Genomic DNA, 24,596 nt, shown 5'->3' on the forward strand with positions numbered 1-24,596 from the left:
GTTGCTGAACGGTGGCCTCCAGCTTACAGATGCAGGGGTAGAAGAGCACTCTACATCTTAGCAGCTGACCCTCCCCTGTCACTTACTGCCACCTTTGCCCTCTGTAGCTCTTCCTCACCCTTTCATACCTTTTCTTATTCTTCTTCCTAAATGATTTTTTTTTTTTTCAGAAAGCTCTGCCCCTGGCATAATATCTGATGGCTGATATTCCAAATGACTTTCTTTCAAAGGTCTTTTATTACTCTTGAGCCCTCTCATGTCTTGGTAGTTGCTGGAAAGTCCATTTCTTTATGAAATCTTAGAAGTAAAAATAAGCCCCATGGTACAACTCTGGACATAATGAGAAATGGCCTGCAGAAACTGAATAAAGGCTTCTGTCTGTTTCATTCTGGCACCTTTCCTCTGTACAGCCCACCTTTCATGCTGAGGGTGCCAGTCTACTGAGTATTGCTTCTCTCTTCTTTTTTCTAAGCTCTCATTTTTCTGCTGTGGTCCCCTACAAGCTGCAGAATCCCACTTGAGTTTTCATATGCTCATTCATTACAGTTTTCTTGGTACCTATTTCCTGCTCCTCATGCTTTCCCCTGTTGATAAATTTTCTTTCATTCTATCCCTCTTCTCTGTGTCTTCACTCTGGGAAAGTATGTGGATGATTGAAGTCACTTAGTCTTTTTCAGGTGTAGGGATAAAGCCTGGGATTTCTACCCTGAGAAGAGGAAATAAAAGCTATGATATGATGTGGCCTTTATTGGATTTGTCCCCATACACTACAACTCAGGGTTAGCCCTTGCTCTAAATTCCCACTGATCAGTAGCCTCCATGCTGGACATAAGAATTCCCCTCAATGAAAACTATCCCACTTCTTACTCTTTCCTCCTCTTCTCTATTTCCCTAACCAAGCCAAGCATACAGACATTTATTTTGGAGCTTGGGGGTCACCTTGTTCTTCTTGCCCTCTATATATCACATACCTACCAGCATGTTCTTCATGTTCCATGTGTACAAGATGCCTTAAAAACTCCCTTGATCTATGGCTGCTGCTCTTGTGTACTCCTCGCTCTTCAAAATGTGCACTTCAGGGAAGGCTATTAGATATGTAAGCACTGGTATTGCCACAGACCTCCTCAGTTACACTATGGTCCTCTCCAGCTCTTATAAATCTTCTTCTGATAACCTAGGAGGTGCCCATAAACTCAGACTAGAAGCCCACTGTGATCCTGCTAATCAGGACCACTTGTCCTCTTGCCCCCAACCCTCATTGCTTAGCATGCACCAGCCTATTGGGTGCATTTTCTTCCTTTTTTTTTTTTTTTTTTTTGAGAACTGAGTCCCAGCTTGAGGCATCTGTATCAGATGTAGGCATAGCCCATGATGAGAGTTTTGCCTATTTTTATGTCTTGACAATGAACTTTCAATAAGTCCTTAGTGGACCTCTTAATCCACAGGGTGCTGTTCTCTAGAGCCTGTGAATATGAGTGACTCAGCTTCTCTGTGGCTAGGGAGGCTGTGGGTTCTACAGAAGGAAGCTATGTCAGATTAGGAGGCCTAATCTTATCTATGCTCCATAATGCATAGTGACAGTCCACTTAGTGACAGTCACCTGAACAATTTGGATCAGGAGAACTAGGGTTGTTTTAAGCTACTATATTTCTGTTAATTTCCTAGGCAATATAGATGGTGGATACAGTTAATGAGTTTTCAAATGAGAACTAAATATCCTATGTTAACATCAGACTTGTATGTCGTTCCCTACTATTATAGGGCCATGGCCAGAGAATAGCCTACAAACATTTGTGGACTTCCTGCTTCTCCAGGAAGGGCTTCAGGCTGAAATAACCCTCAGTTTGCTCTCTGTCCCTGTGCCCTAGCTCTAACTAGAGAAGGTCAGTGGCAGTGACTACTCCTTGTAAAAACACCCACCCTGCATGAAGCTCCCTCCTTTACTGGGCAATAGTGAGGTATGGGAAGGCAGCAGGACACTCTTCCCATCCAGTTCTTAGAGACTTTGTTCAAACCATTACCTAGTATGTCTATATGTATGCTTTGTTCTTATCACACTGAGGATCTATAAAGGTAGGTGGAGGTTTGGTCTCCGAGGTGTCCCTGGGCCCTAGAGCATCTGACGCAGGGCCAGGTTCATTTCACAGGCATTGTAAGTATGAATGTGAGCTCAGGCCTAAGGATGCTGAGCTAACAGGGCTGGAGTGACTTCAAATATCATCTCCAAGCAGGCTGTGGGTGCTTTGCTGTGTGGAAAACATAAAGCCTTTGACATGAGTGTCAACCTAGGGTGTGTCACAGTGGCTGGATCTCCCTTGGCACAACCATTGATGTAGCAGATGCCTAGAAGGGAGGTAGAGACTGCCTCATTTGAACCTCAGATCTGTCATTTCATGCTCATGACCTTGGACAAAGTGCTTCTCATTGAATTTTAATTTCCTTCTCTGTAATATTTTAAAATAATAGAATCTCCCCAGTGTGGCCATTGAATAGGTTATATAAATGAAGCAGTTGGCTATGTGCTTGGTATATGTTAAGACTGCATTATCTTAGCTCTTGGCACTACAGACACAGCATAACTCCTTAACTCCTTACTACACATGTAGAATTCAACTCTGAATGTTTCTCTTTTCATGATTCTACTCTACACCACACATTATCTAGGACCTATTCTGGGAGTCCCAGAACGATAAAATGACTCTTTTTCCTTTTTAACTTTTGTGCTGCTAGGTATTGAACCTAAAACTTTGCCCAGGCTGGGCAGGTACACTATCAAGGAGCTACATCTCTGGTCCTTCCTGTTTCTGAGGAGAGCTTGGTGTATGGCTCATCCTGGAAGAGAAACAATTACATTACCTAAATTAGCACATGTCTGTGGGTCCCTCTAAAACCTCATGTTGAGTCAGTTTGAGTTATTTACTCAAAGGCAGTGCTCCCTGGGAGAGGCCAGTATGGAATGAATGTTTGTATCTCTCAGAATGAATGTTATAATTTAACCCCAAATGTGATGGTGGCATTAGAAAGTAGGACTTTGGGAAAAGACTAGGTCATAGATATGGAACACTCATGAATGGGACTAATGTCATTAATGAGGCCTCAAAACTTGTTCACTCTCAGCTTTTCATTGTTTGTTCTCTCCAAAGTGAGAAAAATATGCTCCTGCTCTTCATAAGCCACTTGGTCTGAGGTGCTCTGTTAGAGCAGATCAAGCTAAGCCAGAAGCTGATTTGATGTGACTGATGCTGGGGGACATGGACCGAAGTGAAAAGCAGTGAGCAGGGGAATATTACGAACAAGAGGGAAGGCACACCCATCTGAGAGTTAGAGCGTTCTTCTCTAAAAGGAGTAGCCAAAAGAAATGGGCCTGTGCATTTTGTGGATGGGCGCCAGCTTCTCTTGGTAATGGTATTTTATCACAGCAACAAAAGAAATAACTAATAGACCTGCTGACAGAGAAGCATCCTCAGGATGTCAAACAAAAAGGCAGGGACAGTCCTAGCCAAGACCTTGTTCCAATCCTTACCTACCAGGTCGAGAAAATGGTGGCCAATGACAAAGAACAGAGTTAGGAGGACAGTTCTCTGGAGTGACTAGGTGACTAGGGCTGCGCTCTTGAGAAATGTGCAGAGCTGTAGGAAATAGTTCTCTAACTGTAAGGGCTGCTATTAAAGGCAGAGACTTCCTGGGCTGTATGTGTGAAATCTTTAACCAGGAGGGCCCTGTGGGAGGAGCCTGACAGTGATGTGCACTTGCAAATACCGAGCAGAAAGGACAGCAAAATGACATGTTCAGTAAGATTGTCTACATATGGAAAGATGCTCAGATAGCAAAAGCCTCACGCCTCTCCCCGACTGTGACCACTCTGCCATCTGTTTCAGTGGGCCTTTAAGATACCTCTCTGGCACACTGTACTAGTCCAGTTCGGTATTTATTGAGCATCCACTATCTGCAGGGGATGATGGCAGGTGTGGGCTCTTTCTAATGAAGGAATAGCACCACACAGCAACTGTGAGTCCCATTCTTCACTTTCTGTGACACCATGCTGCTCACCCCATTGCTTATAGTTTAAAAGACATGGGTCTTCTTTTTCCCCCTCAAGCAAGTGATTACTCAGGGCAGACTAAATGAGGCCTAGACGCCTAAGGCAAAGAGAAGGGTGAGATGTCCAGTTAGTGAGACTAATGTTTGCTGTGCGGTAAGTTGATCTGATCAGTATGGAAACCTTTTGTCCTATCCTGTGAGTCAGAGGCCAGGTAGAAGCCTGCCTACCACCTTTCTCTTCTTTTAAGCGAACTCCTTCTCCAAGGCAGTTGCTCCTTCCCATTCACAGTGGTCCAGGAGCCGGAGTGGACACACTTGTGTAAGCATGTGACATACTCTGTATCAGAGCCACCTGCCCTGTGCTTCACAGGCAGGATATATGATGCTATGCTTACCATGAGGGTCAGTGTCTCAGACCCTGGAAATTGCTGTATGGACTGGGAACAGATATTAGCAAGCAGCTGTGACAGTTTGTCTTTGGACTATATCTGAGATGTGTGTTCCCAGAAAAGTATCAGTTGTCTGCGTACAACCAAGAGAAAATAGCAAGCAGAGGAGGTGATGTGCCGTCTCCCCTGTGAAAGATGTTTGCCTGGTGTGGGGAGAGTCATGGCTTTTCTCCACCCATGCATTCTCTCCCTTTTAAAAAGCTTTCAATCTTCAGTGATGCCTGGAATGGCTTCTTCCTGCCTGTGAATAATTTTGATATTTCTGCAAGTTTCTTGCAGATAGCATCACCCCATTTTGGTCTTGGTAGCACACACCCACACACACACATATAGTGACAGAGAGTATTCCTGATGTGACTCCCATGAAACAGATATGTCTCTGTTCTGAGAGTGCAGGGTAAACAATGGTGTGGTGATAACACAAGCAGTGGGGAAACTAACTGCTGGGAGGAGTTCCAGAGCCAAAATGTACACTGGACATGCCACACACTGCAAGCTTCTTTCTCATTTGGTTATGTTGGATTCTATGTAGGAAATAGCTCTGACAGTCCTAGGCTTCAGGCATTTTGGATGAAATCATTCACTACATCTTTCCCTTCCTTCTTGAAGAGTATGTGTTATCAACTGAGAAACAAGACACAAGCCAGGCAGGAGAAAGGTGATGATAAGATAGTGGCTCTGAGTACATTAGCTCAGGCCTAGTTTGTTCTTCTAGTGACAAGCAGAGCCAGCTAGTAAGCAGCGGGTCTGGCTGCTAAGAGGGTGGATGATTGACAGTTCACAGGGTCACCAGCCCATGGGCCCAGAGCTCTCACTGAATGGTAAATACTTTGTCACATTAATTTTTACTACCACAGATACCCATATATACATAACCAAAAAAAAAAAAAAAAAAAAAACTCAAAAAGAGTCCAGTGTTCTAACTCTAGCAAGGCAAAGCAAATCATAAAACAGTGAAGAATACTCTGCTACAACCACACAAAGATACAACAGTCAGCAGGATTATGGTTCCTCCATAGATGCAGAACCTGTGTATATGTGGCTGCTTCTACTTTGAAAACAATGGTATCTTAACTGGATTTAAGGTGGACAGCTGGCCATCTTGTCCTTAACCTGTGTAAGAAGGATGGCAAATGAAGCTAGAGCCAGAGAGGTGACATCATGAGAATGATACCACCTTCCCCACACTGCTAATCTGAAAGTGAAAAAAGGCTTCGAGTCAAAGAGCCAAGTGGCCTTGAGAATCCAAGGAAGTGTTGGTGTATGATGGTATATGCTCACTGAGACCAGCTCTATTCTTCTGAGCCCCGGCAAAGGAGGATGGTGAATCTGAGTTGTCTCAAGTTTCTCTCTTGCCATTGGAGCAGAGTCTACCATACGTACACCAACTACCAGCAAGGCTAAGAGAAGATTGGATCTGGGGGCAACGTACCCACCATGAGCAATTTGCCAACAAGAGAGGGAAAGTGTCTACATTTAATAAGTGAATAGTACAGCTCTACTCTCTTAGCTTATCCAAATGATTGTATCTAGTAGGGAATAAGCTGTCATATTTTAATTTCATGAGAGGTCTGGATTAGAAGGATAGATTGGAAGTTTCTGAGCCTAAAGACAGTATCTGAAGTCATGAGACCAGGAAGATACAGGATGGATGAGGACACAACTCATACACAACCTGGTTGCTGGGCAGGGCACCAGATCCAGAGGAGGAGAAAGGGACTGTAAAGATTACAAGAGAGATTTGCAGAAGAAAATGAGGAGAGCTAATAGAAGGGCCCAGTGAGGAGAGAGGTCAGAGGGAAGAGACAATGGAGGCCTGGTTCTGCCAGCATCTGCGCAGGAGGCAGATGGAAGGAAACAGATAGAGTGGAGGTCCAGAGCAGGCCATGACATCCTGACTGGAGTGTGTGGGGAGGAAATAGAGTTTGACAATTGAGAAATGTCTCTCTATGGCCCCTCTCTTCAATACTTCTTTGTGTGTTATAGCCCCTTTTGCCTCATGAATTCTAGCCTGTCCCTGACCTCTAGTCTTCCTGCCTCCTCCTCTTCATCTGAACCTAACACAAATACATGTCATCTGATCAAATGTCTACTGTCTATTGGAGAGAGGCACTCATTTAATTTCATTAAGATCCTTGTAAGAGTCTTAAAGATCTGGCTTCCTGATCTGCTGCCTGGTCATTTTCCCCATTCTCCATCTCTTTCCCTGGCACTCTGTGCTCCATTTGTACTAAAATTTATGAAATTGACCTGCTAGGCCAGCCATTGTGCTCTGTTCTCCTGCCTGATTATTTTCCCACCTCTCTGTACTTCTTATCATTCTTCAGACTCCTGCCCTTCCTAGTGTTAAAGACCAGGGTCATCATTTTCAGTACCTCTCACCATCAACTGCTTCTCTTCTTCACCACACCCTGGATGCTCAGATCACACCTTCATGTGTCCTCCATAAAGTAAGTCTAGTTTATTAGGGACTAATCCAGACTCATGGTTCTGTCAGCAGGATATTTGGCATGTACTGATTCTCCACAGAAGAAGGCCTACAAGTCACCTGAGGCAGATGTGGGAGTTCCACCTATGAGAAATATGAGGGGTGGCTTATCATAAACAGTGTATCTGCCTCACTGTTTACAGGTGTGTCAGCACAAAGGTCATTCTCTATTTGGCTTACAAATGAGTGTTAGTATGTCATAGGCCCAGATTAAGTGAGTGGCACCCACTCCAGCAGCCCAGTGTTAGCCTGTCCCTCTAGTCCTGTTCTCAACCTTTCTAATGCTGTGACTCTTTAACACAGTTCTTCATGCTGTGGTGACCCCAACCATAAAATTATTTTTGTTGCTACTTCATAACTGTAATTTTGCTTCTGTATCATAATGCTGTGAATTATAGTCTGTGTTTTCTGGTTGTCTTAGTTGACCCCAATGAAGGGTCATTCAACCCCCAGTGGTGTCAGGACCCACAGGCTGAGAACTGCTGCTCTAGACACATCCCTGACTTTGAAGCTTTCTTGCCCTCTGGTTGCTTGGTCACTTCAGGCCTCAGCAGACTTGCCCATCTGTTTTCTTTGCTACAATAGTAGCCAAGAAAATGTGTAACTAGGTAAAGATTCTATTAACAGCATTCTGTGCTGTGAGCAACCTTGGAAATAAGAGCCATAGTCCTCTGTAGAAATCCCATCTCAAACTAAGGAGCTTGGTACATGTCTCAAGTGCTGTGCTTTGACTCCTCTGAGATGTTACAGTACAGAAACACTATCGTGGTCAAGGTCCCTTCCCTTTTCTCTAACAGTTACCTGGGCTTTCCTTGCTGGTCTTTGGAGAAGCTGAGAATATTCATTAGGCAGCATAACTCTGTTCTTTACTCCATAACTCATTCAAGAAACTGAGGCACTGATCACTGTTTGCTACGTATCCCTGGGCTCTGGCAGACAATGGTAACAAGATCTGCTATGCTTCTCAGAGATAGCTCAATCAGTGCTGTGATCCCACTGGGTGAAGACCTGGTCAGTGTCAACACAAAGTTATATGGAAACATATAAGTTCAAGGAGCTTGTGAAACTTCTTAGAAGAGAGGACACAAATTGGAGCTTTCAAGGTTGAGAAAGTATCTTCTAGGAAAGGCAGGAAAAACAGTACGGGTGGAAGTTCAGAGATAAAGAGTATGTGTGTGTGTGTTTAGGGACAAGAGTTTAGGTGAAGGGAGGGGAGGGGAAGGGCCAGGACAGAAAGGTCCTTACCAGTTTTAAAAGGGAACCTAGGCTCTGTGATGTGGTTGCAGTAAGCTGTCGCTAGTAAATGAGGCTCATTAGAAAGATCATGGTATAGGGGGTTCAGTGCTCTGCTTTGAATAATGTGACTAGCTAAGGACCTCTTCAGCTCTGGTGAGCCACCACTGTCCACAGGTGTTAGGGGAACCACTGAAGGAATCAAGACAGAAACTCAAGCAGGGAAGGAATCTAGAGGCAGGAGCTGATGCAGGAGCTGATGTTTGCTCAGCCCGTAGTCTTATAGAACCCAGGGCCACTAGCCCAGTGATGCTGCCACCTACAATGAGCTGGGCCCTTTGCTATCAACCACTAATAAAGAAAATGCCCTACAGTCTTTGCTTACAGCCCAATCTTCCGAAGGCATTTTTTTTAACTTTTTTTATTCTTTATTAATTACACTTTATTCACTTTGTATCCCCCCTGTGGTTCCCTTCCTCCTCCCATCCCAATCCCTCCCTTCCTCCACCCTCCGCATGCATGCCCCTCCCCAAGTCCACTGATAGGGGAGGTCTTCTTTTCCTTCCTTCTGATCCTAGTCAATTAGGTCTCATCAGGAGTGGCTGCAGTGTCTTCTTCTGTGGCCTGGTAATGTTGCTTCCTCCTCAGGGGGAGGTAATTAAAGAGCAGGCCAATCAGTTCATGTCAGAGACAGTCCCAGTTCCTATTACAATGAAACCCACTTGGATACTGAACTGCCATGGGCTACATCTGTGCAGGGGTCTTAGGTTATCTCCATGCACAGTCCTTGGTTGGAGTATCAGTCTCAGGAAAGACCCCTGTGCTCAGATTTTTTGGTTCTGTTTCTCTCCTTGTGGAGTTCCTGTCCTTTCCAGATCTTACTGTTTCCCAATTCTTTCCTAAGATTCCCTGCACTCTGCCCAAAGGTTTCCCATAAGTCTCAGCATCTGCATTGATAGTCTGCAGGGCAGAGCCTTTCAGAGGTCCTCTGTGTCAGGCTCCTGACTTGTTCCCTCTTTTCTCCTTCTTCTGATGTTCATTTTCTTTGCCTTTAATTTTTAATTGAAGCTTCCTCCTCTCAGATGACTATAGACTGTGTCAAGCGGCATAAAACTAACTAGCACAGGCACACATATACACAATTCCATATACATAGACATTCATATGTGTATATAAACCCATATGCTTCCCATATTTTCTCACAGTCTAGTCTCTCTCTCTGCATCTCTCTCTCTCTCTCTCTCTCTCTCTCTCTCTCTGTGTGTGTGTGTGTGTGTGTGTGTGTGTGTGTGTCTGAGAGAGAGAGATTAGAGATTTGGCTCTTGGATTCTCTGTGTCTCCTGAGCCTGGTCTCATTAACAGCCCTGCCCATGAGGAGGGCTCATTGTATTCTGTGGATTGTTTTAAGCATGGCTATTCCTCCTGCTGACATTCTGAATCCTGTGACCTTGTCCCTATCATAGGGTTCTCAGCATGTCTGGAGAGGTAGCCCTGAGCAACAGGAATCTCAAAACAAAGAGAGCAAGTAGTGGCCATGTTCATTTGCTGTGCTGCAGCCCTAGGCGCCTTCCTTATCATGGACACTAATAACATCTAGAGAGAGCTGTTCTCCGAGGCATAGCCTAATAAAAAGGAACCTAGCTCAGGTTATTTAAAATGAATTTGAAAAGTTAAGGATGCCTGAAGTTGTGTGATCTCCTGGCATGGCAGCAACAGTGGCAGAGATGATGGTGGACTTGACTTTCTATCTCTTGAAAGGCATAAATGAGGGTCTCTGTCCTGACAAGATCCTCCACCTAGGATCCTTGGAGTGAAACCACTTGTCTACTTGCAGGCCTTCAGGGATCCTCAGGCTAAGGCTGCTGGGCAATATGTACTGGTAGGGTGCTGCTGGTTGTATTCATTCAGAGATGTAAACTAAGTATGTGATAAGGCTATGCCTTCCTACTCTGTCCTCTGGTTTCCTTTCATCGTGAGCCAGCTGAAGTATTTTTCATACTCCCTTAACCCTCACTTATTTGTATGCCATGCTGCATCCAACTTTCTCTGTACATTGGAACTGCAGTTCCAATTCCTCATTGGGACCAGGAGCAAAATTGTTGTAGTAGATGATGCTGATGAGAGTGTGGCTGTGAGCCCCAGCACAGGTGTGGGGGTCTGGTGCCAGGGAGTTCTTTGTACAGTTCCTTGCACACTGTTTTGAGGCTGTGGGTGAAGGCGTGCTGCAGGTGTGGTCCTCGGTGGCTTCAAAGAGTGCTCCTTTGAATGTCAGTGAGTGAGAACATTCCTTTCCTCATTGCTGCCTCTGTGGGATTCAGCCGTGACCTACAGCTTTTTCTTCCCCTAACTATCTTTGTTTGGCACATTTCCGTGTCGTTGGCTATGTTGCTGGGCTATTTTGAGGCAGTGGTTGGTGTAGTCTCAAACAGAAGGACATGTGCTCAGGGTGAGACTCTGAAGGTGTGGGCTGTAAGCCGAAGGTCAAGAGCTGCCTCGAGGAAGAAGTGCTCTCAGCAGGCTTCCTTTGGATACCTTTTTCTGTGGTCTTTCTATTGGACAAGGCACCTCCTCACATTTTTCTCCTGGCCAGTATTGTGTACTGAAGATACAGTGTCAAGCATTCCTTGGCCAGGGACTGTGCTGTTGGAGGACAGTCCTGCTTCTTGTTGTACGATCTTGAGGTATGATTGTGGCCATCTTTCTGAGACATGAAACACTTTAGCAGAGTGTATTCTCTCAGTGTATTCTTATTAAAGAGCCTGTAAAATCTGGTCCAGCTCAAGAAACCAATAAGAGACTCAGGAAGAAGCTATGTGTGCCCACTTGGCTTAGTCCTGTGTTGGAGTAAGCACCTAAAGCTCATGTCCATCAAAAGCACAGGAACCTGGATATGGCCTTATCCTATACTGGATCATCTATGGCTGTGATAGGTAGGGCCCTGCAGGCAGGTTCTCCTCTTCCCATACTCCCTGAGGCTTGGTGTTAAGATTCTTCAGCTGCTACAGAATGATTGCTGGGTAAACACTGATGTGAATGCTGCTGCCTGCACAGCCAGTATTGCTGTTCTCACCAGATGGTACAGGTCTGCAAGGAGAACTTGGAGGCAAAAAGCCTTCCAGGGCCATATAGGCCTGAGGGAGTGACACAAGGCTACATCTTCCTTGAGGGGCTGTGAGTGAGAGGGATATCTGGGACATTCTTGAAAGTTGGGAAAGAGAGCATTTAAACTTGTGGGGATGGATTCTATGTAGAAAGTGGAGAAGGGAGCTGAAGAAGTGTGAGAAGGAAGGACAGGTAAGAAATATGAAAACAGACAGTGAGGTGATTGGAAGCCCCTGGATGGCATGATGTCCTGCAAAACCTTCATCCATGTTGCAGCGTAGACCATGAGAGACAGGGTCCCCACAGGAAGCCGCTCTCCAACATCAATAGATCTGCCAAGTGTTGCTCACTAGCAGGATTCAATCCTGATTCGAGAACACTTGAGATGGGTGGAAGTGCAGAGCATAGGGCGTGATTTAGTGAATAATTGTGCAGTCCTGTGGGTTAAGGTTTTCTATTAAGCTATCTACACTGCTAATAATTTAACTGAAAGACATGTTAGATACAGCATTTGGGGAAAATGAACTATCCGTCTCGGGAGTAATGACACTGAAAGCCATATTATTTCTGCTGCAAAGAACAATTTTAAGCCTGTGCTAATAGATTAAGCTACTAGAGTGATCGTTTTGAACAAAGAGGATGGTTAGAGCTGTACAACCAACCTTTGTCTGCCTCAGAAGGCTAAAGAGCAATAATTCTACCCTATCAGTCTGTGACATGTGATACCATTAGTCACTGCCACACTCGCCAGCTGAGAAAGAAAGAGCTCTAGATTCGTTCATGAACACCAGGTCCAGCTTTTGCTACTTTGTGAGCTGCTTGACCTTAGATGAGGCACTGGACCACTAGGAGCTTCATGATGCCATTTGTGAAGAGGGAACAAATATTATATATGAAATGGTTGGGGTAAGGCTTGGGGTTGCTGTCAGAAGTTTGCTGTAGTCAGTAAACTGCACACACTAGACAGCTCTTAACTTCTGTGGGAGCAGGACAGGAAGTGCATGCTTACAGAAATGGCAGAAAAGCAGATGGATCAGGTGACACTTAGAACACTTGAAGAGCTCACATTTCGACAGGCTCATGAGCCCCTTCTGCAAAGGGACTTTCCCCTGGCTCATCCTCACGATGGAGCTCCTAAGTATGTGCAGCAGGTGTGCCAGTAGGCAGCAGGTGGACTTGAGGAGCCCCAAGTTGGCTTGACACATGCTTATGCTGGGATTCAGTGAAATGCAGTAACCATCATCCATCATCTTCTGGTGACTTAATCCCACCAATTTTGATGTTCCATGAATAAAAATCAGTGGTTGAATGTTGTAGAGGCTTTGTTGGACAAGACCAACCTGGGCTAGAAACTGAAGAAAAGAAAAGACACAAATGGAGAAAGAGTTCTCTTAAGTGGACTTCAGTGCTTAGAAAAGGCAGCAGATATAATTGACGTAAATAACAGGATAGTGAGAGGGCAAGTGTAGATGGGCTGAGGCCTTGGCTTCTCAGAAACCTCTGCCTTGCTTTGTGAAATAAAGGCTCAGCTTGTATGTGAATGGCTAAGGCTCTTGTATCTTCTCAAGACCTCATTGCAAACATTGCTTTAGACCTTACCTCCCCGTCTCCATAGCCTTCACTCTGCCATACTGTGTATAGCCCTATGTGTCACATGAGCTCATTGTGTCTGTCCCCTTCTGCTCACCACAGTATACCTAACCACACTTACTGGGGACCTCACTGTTTTATCACCCATTCTTCTTCCTTCCTCTGTGTAGTTTACCAACCAGTGAGGGAAGAGGTTTGTGACATCCCTTGTCTGGTACTGTCTTTCAAAATAAAATAAATTAATATTTACCTCCACAGTCTTGGTTCCTGGTACATCTTCCCAGATAAGTGAAATGGAAATAAATAGTAAAAGTAGGGATAAATGTTTTGGTTTATAAATAAATGGATAGATAAGTTAGCAGTTTTCTCTCAGACTAGCTTGGCAGCTTCTGAATTCTCTCAGTCCCAAACTCCTTTTAGTATCTAGCATCAGAATGCCCAGATTTCACCCAGAGCTGTTTTTTTTTCCCCCAAAGTCTCAATGAACTGACCCTTCCCTACTTGTTCCTCCTTAGGCAGCTTCAGTAGCTGTGGGGCTAAGGTGAGACCCTCCAAGATAGAGAGACATGAATGTGTAGGGTGGGGAGTAAGAAGCTACTATCATGCTATCAGTCACTAGCCAGGAGAAGAATCTGAAGTGTCATGAGTGGAAGTTTACATGGCTGCCTTAGCAACTCCTCTCAAATCCTGGGTGTCCTTTTCCCTTCTTCCACTTGCCGAGAATCCACTGTATACCTTCATGGGACATATGTGGTATGGTCATGATTTGTTTTGGGCCACCCCATCAACTCTCATCTCCTGCCTTGTTATCTATCACCCATCATAGCACCTGAAACCTGGTAGGTCATCCCTTAACAAACTTCAGACACTTATTGTGTGCCATGCATTGACCTTGAGTCTTGGGAAAAACTCTGAAAGATAGACTCTGTCCATACACTTCTGTGGTTGTAGTCTGGTAATAACTATAAAAAGAACAGTTTTATTAAATGAGAAGCGATCAGTACCTTCTACAGAAAGTATTTAAGAAAGTGGTTGAGTGGATGAATGGATGGGTAGATAGATGGATAGAGGAATTAGTTAGAAGACAGATCGTACTCCTTTGCAAAAGTTGCTCATGATTTTCTCATTGCTCTTCTTAAGGTGGCTTTGCTGGTCCCTCTTTTACAGGAAATTAGGCCAAGTGTTGTAGAGCATCTTTCCCAGGCTTCCCAGAAGTGCTGGAGCTGACATTCACACTTTTCAATGCATCCCAGAGCATGTCTCTCTTGCCACTCAGGTCCCAGAAAAGATAGCTACTCCAACATCCCTTATAGGCCAGTGGGCCTGCCTCCAGCCTCTTGCCTCTTTTTCAGCCCTTCCTTTAGCTTTGCAGGCTAGGCTCTCAGCTCTTCCTAAATTTGTTTCCTATTCCTCTTTTCTGGTTAAAAATTATTATTATCAGACAATTAGATTTTTAGATTATTAGACAATTAGATTTTATTATTAGACAATTATTAGATTATTATTATAAAAACAGCCCAGAGCTGATAGTCAGGGACACCTTAGTATTGGTAAGAATTTGGTCTCATCTAGACTCTGAAATCTTAGTGCTACAAAAAAAAAAAAGTCTCAGCTATTAAAATCAGTTGGTTAGTTGGTCCTTTCCATTGTCAGTGCTCAGTAGCCTCCCCTGCACGGCACTGTGGCAGCCTCCAAAGAATGGCCAGGCATCGACATTGATGAACAGTCCCTGGGGACTGTAGCATTTGAAGCAGGACTCCCAGAGTGGTGAAAACAAAGAATCTGGGAAGAACCTCGCCATTTTATCAGTATCAAATGGACCAGCTATATATCTGTTAGGAGCCTCCTACTCTATACTGTATGCTTGTGTATTTAATGGTGCCTTCTAACCCCCATGCTTCATGACACCACACCTTGTAGAAGTCAGATAAAGCAGCTTGGCATCAGGATGGACATTTGAATTTGGGGTGTGGACTCTTCCATGTGCAACATGGAAAAGACCCTGACCATGTCATTCTATGCATGAAGTCTCATTCTCTTTGATGAAAAGAGTGTGAGATGATGTAGCATTGATGAGAGGATGGGTGCGGCTCCCAGTGCCACATTTATGATTTTGACATTAATGCTGAATCCGTGTCACCTTCTTCTTTCCCTCCTAGGTCACTGATGAAGAGCCCAGTTCTAACCACACAGTCATGATCCAGGAGACTCTGCAGCAGGCCTCTGTGGAGCTGGCGGAGCAGCACCATCTGGTGGTGTCCTCTGATGACGTGGAGGGCATTGAGACAGTGACTGTTTACACACAGGGTGGGGAGGCCTCTGAGTTCATCGTGTACGTGCAAGAGGCTGTGCAGCCCATTGAGGAGCAGGTTGGGGAGCAGCCAGCCCCAGAACTCTAGAGAACCCTAGCCTCCTGTAGCAGCCAGCCTTTGTGGGCCCTGGGGACCACTCAACCTACCAGGCCAGTCCTTGCTCTTCTTGCCTACTGGCCCAGATAGTGTTCTTTGTACTGTCTTTGTGTGGTCAAGGCCAGTGTATCACCAGCAATACAAAACCCCAGTCCTCAACACAAATTGCACCCTGACCCAGCATCCTCTGATTCCAGAGGACCTTTACATCAGCTCTCCTCTCCCGGCCCTTGCCTGCTTTAAGATGCAGAGACTCTCATCCCTATCAGTGTCTTCTTTGATTACAACCCCAACCCTTTGCACCCCTACCCACACCCCAGGTGCTCATCCTCGTCTGGGCCTGCTGTGCTGTCTGTGAAAGGGAGACAGACATCTCACAGCAAGTGGCCTTATGTCTTTTGAGTTAACCACTCGGTGGGGTGGTAGGACCATCCAAGCATTCTCCACTGACCACCGCTGTCCTCAGTGCAGGGGCACTGGAAACAAATGAGTGACCCACGCTCCTCCACCACAGGGGCCCAGCTTGGAGTTCTTTTTGCTTTTAAAATAAATGCATTTTCTCTCTTCACCTCCCTTCTGGGGAGGTGGGTAAAAATAAAAGCATTTTGTGCCTGTTCCTTATCCTTCTTAGGGGGTGGTTTGCACATCCTCCACCTAATTCCCCTTTTTCCCACTGGAGCTGTATGCAAGGGTTCACAGACAGACAGACAGTAGTACTTCTTTTTGGCATCCCGGTCACCTTACCTTGAAGTACCCTCCAGCACTTGTGGGAGAGCACCAGCAGGAGGACAAGCAATGTCTTGGCACAGAGGAGACAGGAGAGTATGCTGGCCTCAGAGGAACAACGGGCCCTGTGCTTGCATGAGTTAGACCCAGTGGCCTGTGAAAGGACCGTGGGCTTTGCTATGGGGGTTATACACAGTGTATGCTGGATAGTGGTCAAAGAAAATTTCTGCTGTGCCCCAGAGGAGGGGTGGCTTCCAAGGAAAGGTGGGAAGAATTATCCATAGCCAATTGCAGGAATGGTGGTGTTGTAAAGAGACTGGGCTTGTGTTCATTCCAGAACCCTTGGTTTCTGGTGACCATTTAATAGACTGAAGTGACAGGGTCAGCCAGTGTTCCAGGGAGATCCCTGTCTAAATCAGTGTCTGTAAATATATATGGCCAGTGTCCAAATGGAGTCAGGGAATCTGTCCCAGGCAGGCTCCATCACCCTCATCCAAGTGTCCTCAGAAAGTTGCTAGAGAGCTCCTCCAAGTTCAGTTGCCTCTGAACGAGGATGATTGCCAGGCTTTCCAGATTATGGACAGACTTGAGTGGCTGAAGCTTGACAGGCTTTGGCCAAGATAGAGACCTTGGCCCACTCAAGAAGCATCTATTGCTGTTTATGTTCCTAGGGATCGGAGGAAACTCCAGATATCCAACAGCTATCCCTGGAAAGGGTTTGACGAGAGGATAGCAGTGCAGTGAATGTAACAGGAGGCTTTGGGGTGTTCCATGCTGTAGACGGTACCCCCTACTCAGGCCAATTGTTTTAATAGCGCTGGCCAGGGAGAAACACCATATTCTGTGGATATCCAGAATGGAGAAGAAAGGTTGTTGACTCGCAGCTTCTTTCCTGGGTAGATTTTCTAAGATAGGTGGAACATTCCAGCAGTAATAAAATATGGCTTGTTCCTGTTTCTCCCTTGGGACCCCCTCACCACCATGGATATGTTAGATAGTTTTTAGCCCAACTAGTATTTTATGTCGGAGAAAGAAATAACTGTGAAAGGCTGACTGGACTCTGCCTTCAGGCTTTCTTTTCCATTAGGTGTTTCCTTGGCCAGATCTTGATATATTATAGCATTCTGTCTGCCTGCTGCCTGTGTCCCTGTAAAGTAAGATCACAGGTGCCTCCATGGTGCTCACCAATGCCAGTGGCACAGCTGTGTCTCTCATAGCAGCAGTCCAGTGGATTGGGGCCAGCAGTAGAATGTTAGTGATTGGAAATGCCAGCACCAAGAAATTAACTTATTCAGAGTCTGGATCTGCTACATGGAGCTAAGAACCAGAGTGAACAAGAGCCAATGGAAGAAGAGAGGCCCAGGGCCAGTCTGAGAGCAGACACAGACAAATCAGCCTAGAAGTCCCTGGCTCTCTGGCTTCATCTGCACTGCCTGGTCCTCTTCAGCCAGGACTTGCATTCCAGGCTCACATGAGCAGGTGCTCGGGCCAGAGAGGAATGGCCTGACTCCCCTTTTCAGCAGGCATGTGACTTTGGTTGGGCAAGCCTTTTCATCCCCTCATTGGCGCTTGCAGGAGACAAGCTAGCAAGTGTTCTGAGGCCTGTACAGGACACTCTGCTGCATACTAGACCAGCCTACAGTATCTTCAGGTCAGTCCTCACAGCGGCCCTTCGAAGAGTGGTGTTTACATGGCATACAGACAAGGAGGTCCATAAAACAACGAGAGCATGAGAAATGGTCTTCTCCAGGGCAGAGCTCCCAAACTGCTTATCTGATAACAAACGGCCAGCCCCCAAGTCATTACTGTACAAGCAGCATTGTCCACACTAAGCAAGTTACATTTACATATTTTGGAACACATACAAACACGTGTGCGTGTGCACGCACCCATGCACACAACTACCACCACCAACAAGCAACACAAAGAAATAGGGAGCATGAATTTGAAAGAGAACAAGTAGGGTATGCCTGGGAAGTGTCGGAGAAAGGGAAGGAAAGGGGAAAATTATGTTTGTTTTGGTTCTTTTGTTTTGATTTTAGATCAGGGGAAAGCGACTGGGTGATGCTTGGTGAACTTAGCAAGGGCTAAGCAGAGGGCAGCTCTGGCCCCTCCAGGTAGTGCTTAGCTGTGGACATGATCCTCCACCTGGCTGATGACTCTGAGCTATGCTGATCTGTGTTTCATGCCTTTGAGGTGACAGTGGCTCATTTTTTTTTAAAACCCGTATCTACAAGACTAATTTAGCAAATTAATTTTTCTTGTACTAGCTATTTAAAATTCATTAGCTTTTGTCATTGATGACTTTCTCCTTGCTATTTGTGCCTGTCTTTCAAGGCCTGAGCAAAAAGACCATGTGGTGCTAAAGCCCTTTCTCTGCTGGGTCCCTTTGAAAGTTCTCTAGTGAATTGTCCATGCTGTCCCTAGAAGCACCCCAGGGCTCCGTCAGTCTCCTCCCAGTGGTAATAATTTTAGGCCATACAGGGATGTCTTTGGGAATTAATTCAGTAGACTAACATTTTGCTAGGAAAGGAGGGAAAAAGAAAAGAAAAAGAATGGTTGCTGGGAGGGCTTAACTTACCATGTACCACACATTTTCTAGGTATATTTTGAAGTCAATCCAGCCCCTTTCTTAGCTGAGACAGGAACACGGTTTGGTTTGATTTAAAAAATTCTAATCTGTCACTGTCACCATTCCTGCCGTAATTTAAAGCTTCGGTGGCTTCTGGTAGATAACAGTTGTTCCACTTCCTGCAGGCTACGAAGGCAATGACAGCTTGGTGTATTAACGACCACAGAGCAGACAAAAGGGAAAGCAAGCCCTGTGGGGACGAGGGAGGCTGTGTCAGGCCAGAGACTCCTGATGGTACTGGGCCACCCAGCTCTTGGTCTTGATTCTTGTATCCACACCTCTCTTCTAGGTGTTCTCGATCAGATCTGTGAGTCACAGATAATCAGACAGTAGCCCTGCCCTGTGGGGGACCTGTAAGGGGTGAGCCACCTACCTGGCAAGGGGCCCCTGGTGATGAAACTACCCAGCCCATTCCTTGCTTTCTGGTTTTCTCCTCACCCATGCCATACAGGTATTTCCTCTGATCTGTGCTTTTGCCGTGATGCACCACCTCACCACAGTCACAAAGCCATGGGTCAGTTAATCAGGTGTTGGAACCCTAAAGCCGAGAGCCAAATAAACCTTGTTTCTAAGTTCTTATCTCAGGTATTGTGTTACAGTGACAGAAAACTAACACATTCAGTGACAGTGAGGCCCCACTTTTATAGGCAGTGCCTTCAAATTGTGTCCTTAGTAGGAGGGTGTCCTTAGTAGTAGGCTCCTTTCAAGTCATTGCTAGAGAACCCTGAGTTTCCCTTTCCATGTGGGCACAGACTTTATGACCTCATCACCACCTCCTAATAGCATTACTTGGTCAGGATTTCAAATCCTGCGATTCAGTCACAGCAGTGAACTATTACACTACCAAACCACTTCCAGAGATAAGAGTATGTAGAAAGTTTACAGACACGCACACACACACACACACACACACACACACACACACACACACGAGAGACCATGTGAGGGAAGTGTGAATAAACACACCATGTCTAAGTGTGGAGTGTTGGGGTTATGTGTGTCATATGTGGGCAAACAGACTCAGAAGACAGGGGACGCATCCTATGCCAAGAGCAGGAAGTCTGCAAATAGTCCTATTGAGAGCTATGTACCCCACTGAGAGTCTGAGTAAGGCTTGTTCCTGCCACTTGCTCCTCATGCTGTCTTCAGTTCTTGCTGCTGCTGCCCTTACCACCTTCTATCAGAACAAAGCAGGAGAGACTTGGAAGGGGGCTGCAAGGACCAGCCCCTCCCATTGTGGGGCTCCGCAGAGATATGGCCATTCTCTCATCAGTGTAAGCTGGGCATCAGGAACCTCAATGGCCTGCAGAAGGAAAACATCCATAACTGTAGACACTGTTGATCTGGATGTCTGTTCCTGACCCTCCAAGATGAAGATATCACAACTCACCCCAAAGTGCCTTGTTCCTTTGCAGTAAGGAATGGTTTTACTAGAATATTTGCAAACCTAAGGCCATTGTTCTTCCCATGCCTTTGTATTCTCTGGTGCAAGACATGTTCTCATAGGAGCTGATCGTGTGATGACCAGAGGACCAGCTGTCCACAGAAGGGGACACTCCAAATGGTCTGGCTCCTTCAGTGACAGTGCTTCAACGCTCTAGAACTGGACATATTTTGTGGAAATGATTTCAGGTAAGTGAACTTGTGTGAGTGGAAGGCTGTAAACCAGAAACACTTAGGTGGGAAAAGTGTTAAGTGCTGTGCCTTTCTTTGCACCTGGTTCACTTAGCACGGACTTTGTCTATGGAAAGCTGGACAGAAAGACGAGTAAAACCCAATGTGTACCCCCTTGTCCACATTCTGTTCATCAAGACAATGTCTGACCTCTCCAGAGGACAGGATTCTGGATGAGCAGAAGGTTCAGTTTGTAACCAGCCCAAACTTGCCACTCTATCCCTGGAGAATGATACAAATGGATGAGAGAAGAGAACACTCCACTTGTGGAATGCAATGTGCTGGCACCTCTGCCAAGAAGACCCCCCCCACACACACACACACCTGAACTGTGATTTAGTGCTTTAGGAATCCTGATGAAAGGCAAAGACCTACCCCTAGGAAAATTTTCATACATGTAAATGGTACTGTGATTAAAAGGGTTGGTGGTCCCTAACTTAAGAGTCTTTAATCCAAAAATTTACAGTTTGGGGCGAGTTTTAAGGTGTTGGTGCTCAGTTTCTATCCTGGGGCGAGTTTTAAGGTGTTGGTGCTCAGTTTCTTTCCACATATCAGGCTGAAGTGAGACTATTTGATGAGTGTGCATGTGTTTTCTCCTAGTCATGTCGCCCTCTTCCCAGTTGCAGAACACATGCATGTGGCAGCTAAAAACTGAGCAACCATATTCACACTTATGTGTCCAGTTCCAGCTCCCCTCCCACACTCCTCTAACATCTGCAGGTGCAATCTGGAGGGGAATGTGGGCAAAGGGAGACAGAATGAAAAAGGTGGAATGCCATCAGCAATGAACTACCAGTAGGGGGCGCTAGTATTCCCTTGGTTGGTTTAAGCTGACTGACCTCAAGGCTGGTGTCTGCAGACAGCTAGTGGGGAGGAAGGACCTCTGGAGTGTGCTGGAGAGTGAGGGGAGGTGGGGCCCTTCTCTGCCTCTATGGCAGCTCCGTTTCACACTGCAGCCTGGTGCAAAAGAAAGCCACTTGAGATCTGGGAGGTCCTGCATTCTTGTTTCAGCTTTCTTGGGAGTGTGCTCTGGGACATGTGGTTTTTTTTGGTTTTGTTTTTTAATGACTGCACTTCAGTATCTTCCTCTGGAAAATGGAGGCACTAGGGCATTCATGGCCATCATAAAGATGCAGATAAGATCTCAGATTTTTCTCGGACCTCGCATGACTCAGAAAATCTTGAGTCTTTTTTCCCAACTATGCCATGGACTCTGAGTAACTCTTAAAAATCTCATTTCATCATGCCTCAGTTTTCCTGCCATGGTAAGAGGTTGGTACCACAGGGTCTCTGCACCCAGCTTCCAAAACTCTGGGATAGCATTCACTTTGGATTGTGTCTAGGGAAGGGCAACAGTTTGGGGCCACACAACATAGCTGGTCTGGTAACTGAGGCAGAGTGAGGAGGTTCCTCACAGGTCACAATTTGGTAGCCTAAGGCACATTCCTTTACCTCAGAGACCTTCAGTTACCTTGCTCATGAATGAGAGCATTCTTACTCTGTAGGGCCAAGGCAATAATTAAGTATAACAGTATTGTGAAACTTGCCAGCCAGTATACAGGCTATAGCTATATATAGTGTGTATGCTTGCTCTTTGACATGTTTCCACCTGGTCTGGTATAAGACAGTATTTTGGGTGTTCTAGACCTGGGAGGATTCTTGATGGAGCCACAGGCTACTGCAGTCCTAAAGAGGTCAACAAATACTTCTTTGTGAAGAGCCAGACGGATGTTAAATTATGTAGGCAACACCATCTCTGCTGCAACCCTCTCCTCTGCCATTTGAGCATGAAAGCAGCCACGTAAATGACTAAGTTCAATTGCATTACAATACCACTTTATTGATAAAAAGAGATGGCCTAGCTTTCTAGGCCAGAGACAATAGCCCTATCCTAGACACTTGGACCCACAGGGCCAGAGTTATAGGAAGTGCAGATATATTTTTGTTAAATTTTTATTTCCAGTAGGAAAGGACATTCAACTGCCAAAATCTAAACCAGTTTTCACACACACATGTTATTTTTAAGAGGAACACACTTGTGCCATTGGTTGAAGATGACAGCCCTTTCTTCTTGGTGGTTGGGAGATAAGAGTTGTTATCTGTTGCTGTCTAAGTCCCCGAGGGTTCCTCTTACATCTGGTTCTTCATTTCCTGCTTGAGGTAGGGAAGCAGGGTTTATAGTCATCCTGATAACTCTTTTTTTTTTTTTTTTCTGAATGAGTTAGTCATATCTGCTTTAGTGGCTTCTAAGTCCTTTAATGGTGCTCTGAGGAAAATGAGACAGTGTTGGAAGGGGGAATATTCTTTAATTAAAGTACTGGGATGTTAGAAGGATTGAGTGATTAAGACTAGATGAGGTGGAGGTACTGTCTGTAGATTAAGCAGCCCTGTTCCCTGTTCCTCATGACCACAAATATGGGGGTCCATGACCCTCCAGGACACCTTTCCATGGAGGATTCTTTCTCTATACAGCAGCATCTCCCCACTGTGTTTGCTTCCTCTCTCCCTGCTAAGCTCTCTTCCCTCCCTGCTGCACCAGCCACTGATGAATGTTCCTTTGATGGACCAATCTTAATTAAGTTGGATGATCTTCCTTGAGCTCGCAAAATGCAATTAATTCTTTCAGCCTCAGCCAGGAATGGGGGCTGTTATTTGGTTCAGCTGAGTGGAGAAATACACTAAATTCCAGGCCCTGTGTTACTGCTCTGAGTTCAGTTAGTCTACCTTGATGCTCACCAATAGATTCACTCAGCCTCCAGGTCCCACTGGAGTGGAGTATGACTCATGACCCAGGCTGAAGAGTCAACTCAAACCTAGGGCATGTTTTCACAGTCAGGTGTCCTGTACCACTCCAAACCCTTTATCTTGAAAACCTTTCCTGACTCTGGTCTCCTGGGACTGTCTCTTTCCTGTCTCTGGCACCATAAACAAACTCAGCACAAATTGCTTTGACCTTGGCCTCTCCTAGCTGTGCACTAGTGGTTTTCCACACTGCCTGTTCCCCAAGTATGTGGGTGGCACATCCTCTTATCCAGACAAGCACACAGTCCCCTGCAGAGTTTATCAAGAATTCCCTCTACCCTGAATCTCCAGCATACATAGAAGCTAAGCCTCCATCTAACTCTTACCCAGTCTCCCAGATTTTCAGGGACGTGGATTACTGGGAAATGACAAAGCCACATACCAGGTATTAAGAGCAATGGGGTTGCTCATGAGGAGCACGACTTGTCCTGGAGAGTGAGTTGAAGCGATCTCAGGGTGCTGGGTAGTTCAAAGACTTCCCCTTGAAGTGAAATTCCAGGATTGAACTGTTTGAAGCACATGGCATGCACTGAGACCTGAGACTGGTAAGAGTGCCATGCAGGAGAGCCATAATAAAAGAACAACCCCATGATCAAGGAGAAAAGAGAACTCAGCAGAAGGGGCAGGGAGAGTAGGGAGGGGAGAGTAGGAAAGACCTATGAAAATCTAGAAAATATGGAACTCAGTGTCTCACCATTTGTCAAGAAGTACTGGGCTGGCTCTGCATGTAGAAAGTCCCAAATCTGTCCCTTCCTTCTCTTCGCTTCCAACACCATCTCCCACAGCTACTTTACTCCATGACTTAAGGTAGACTTACAGTATTACTCAGCCTAGAGAAGAAAATAGTTTCCTCATAGTGAGAGGAATTTGTTCTAGGCTAGGATGGAAAAACTGCCTTTTTCTCTGGGCACAGTGGGGCTTGTTTCATGTTCTGACTTCCTTGGTGAAAGAAACAGGGGAGCAGTGTATAAGATTGTGAGTTTGCATTTTGTTGACAGTTCCTTGTGTTTTCATAGCCTGGTGGTCTAAGTAGGATTGCCATGGAGCATGTGAGATATTTCCACACATCCTAACTTCTAGCTTGGTGATCCCTAGGTCCCCTTGTGACGCTCTCAGGGGGTTAAATACTGACCTGAAGTTTACTTGTATTATTCCCTAAGCTAGAAACAATCTTGCTATTCTCCCCCATCTCATGTTCTCCATCATGCCAGTTGGACTCACATGAGTTCTACAGCACAACCACATGGAACCCATCCCAATGAATCATGATGGTTTCTTTCCAAATGCTTGTTGCTGTATAACTTCACAGGTGGTTCATAAAGACCTCACATGGTGAACAACAACAACCATGTAGATAAAGCTATAGATTCCCTGGGCCACCTTCCAGGACAGTCCTACCCTCTTTCTAAGAGCCATCTGCTGGGTATGGCGTGTTCATCATTCATCCACTC

General features: G+C 45.6%; 1 protein-coding gene across 1 annotated transcript in view; it reads left to right on the forward strand.

Moving 5' to 3' along the window:
* The window catches only part of Zfat (zinc finger and AT-hook domain containing), a 187,953-nt gene extending 172,053 nt beyond the window's left edge, over positions 1-15,900 (forward strand). The window contains exon 16 of the mRNA XM_055626715.1: positions 15,063-15,900. Coding sequence (XP_055482690.1) covers positions 15,063-15,302 — 240 coding nt within the window. The 3' untranslated portion in view covers positions 15,303-15,900. The remainder of the gene's footprint in view (positions 1-15,062) is intronic.
* Positions 15,901-24,596: the final 8,696 nt, after the last annotated feature.

The sequence above is a fragment of the Psammomys obesus genome, unplaced genomic scaffold (assembly GCF_907164565.1).
Source record: "Psammomys obesus unplaced genomic scaffold, mPsaObe1.curated_primary_1811, whole genome shotgun sequence".
Taxonomy (NCBI): domain Eukaryota; kingdom Metazoa; phylum Chordata; class Mammalia; order Rodentia; family Muridae; genus Psammomys; species Psammomys obesus.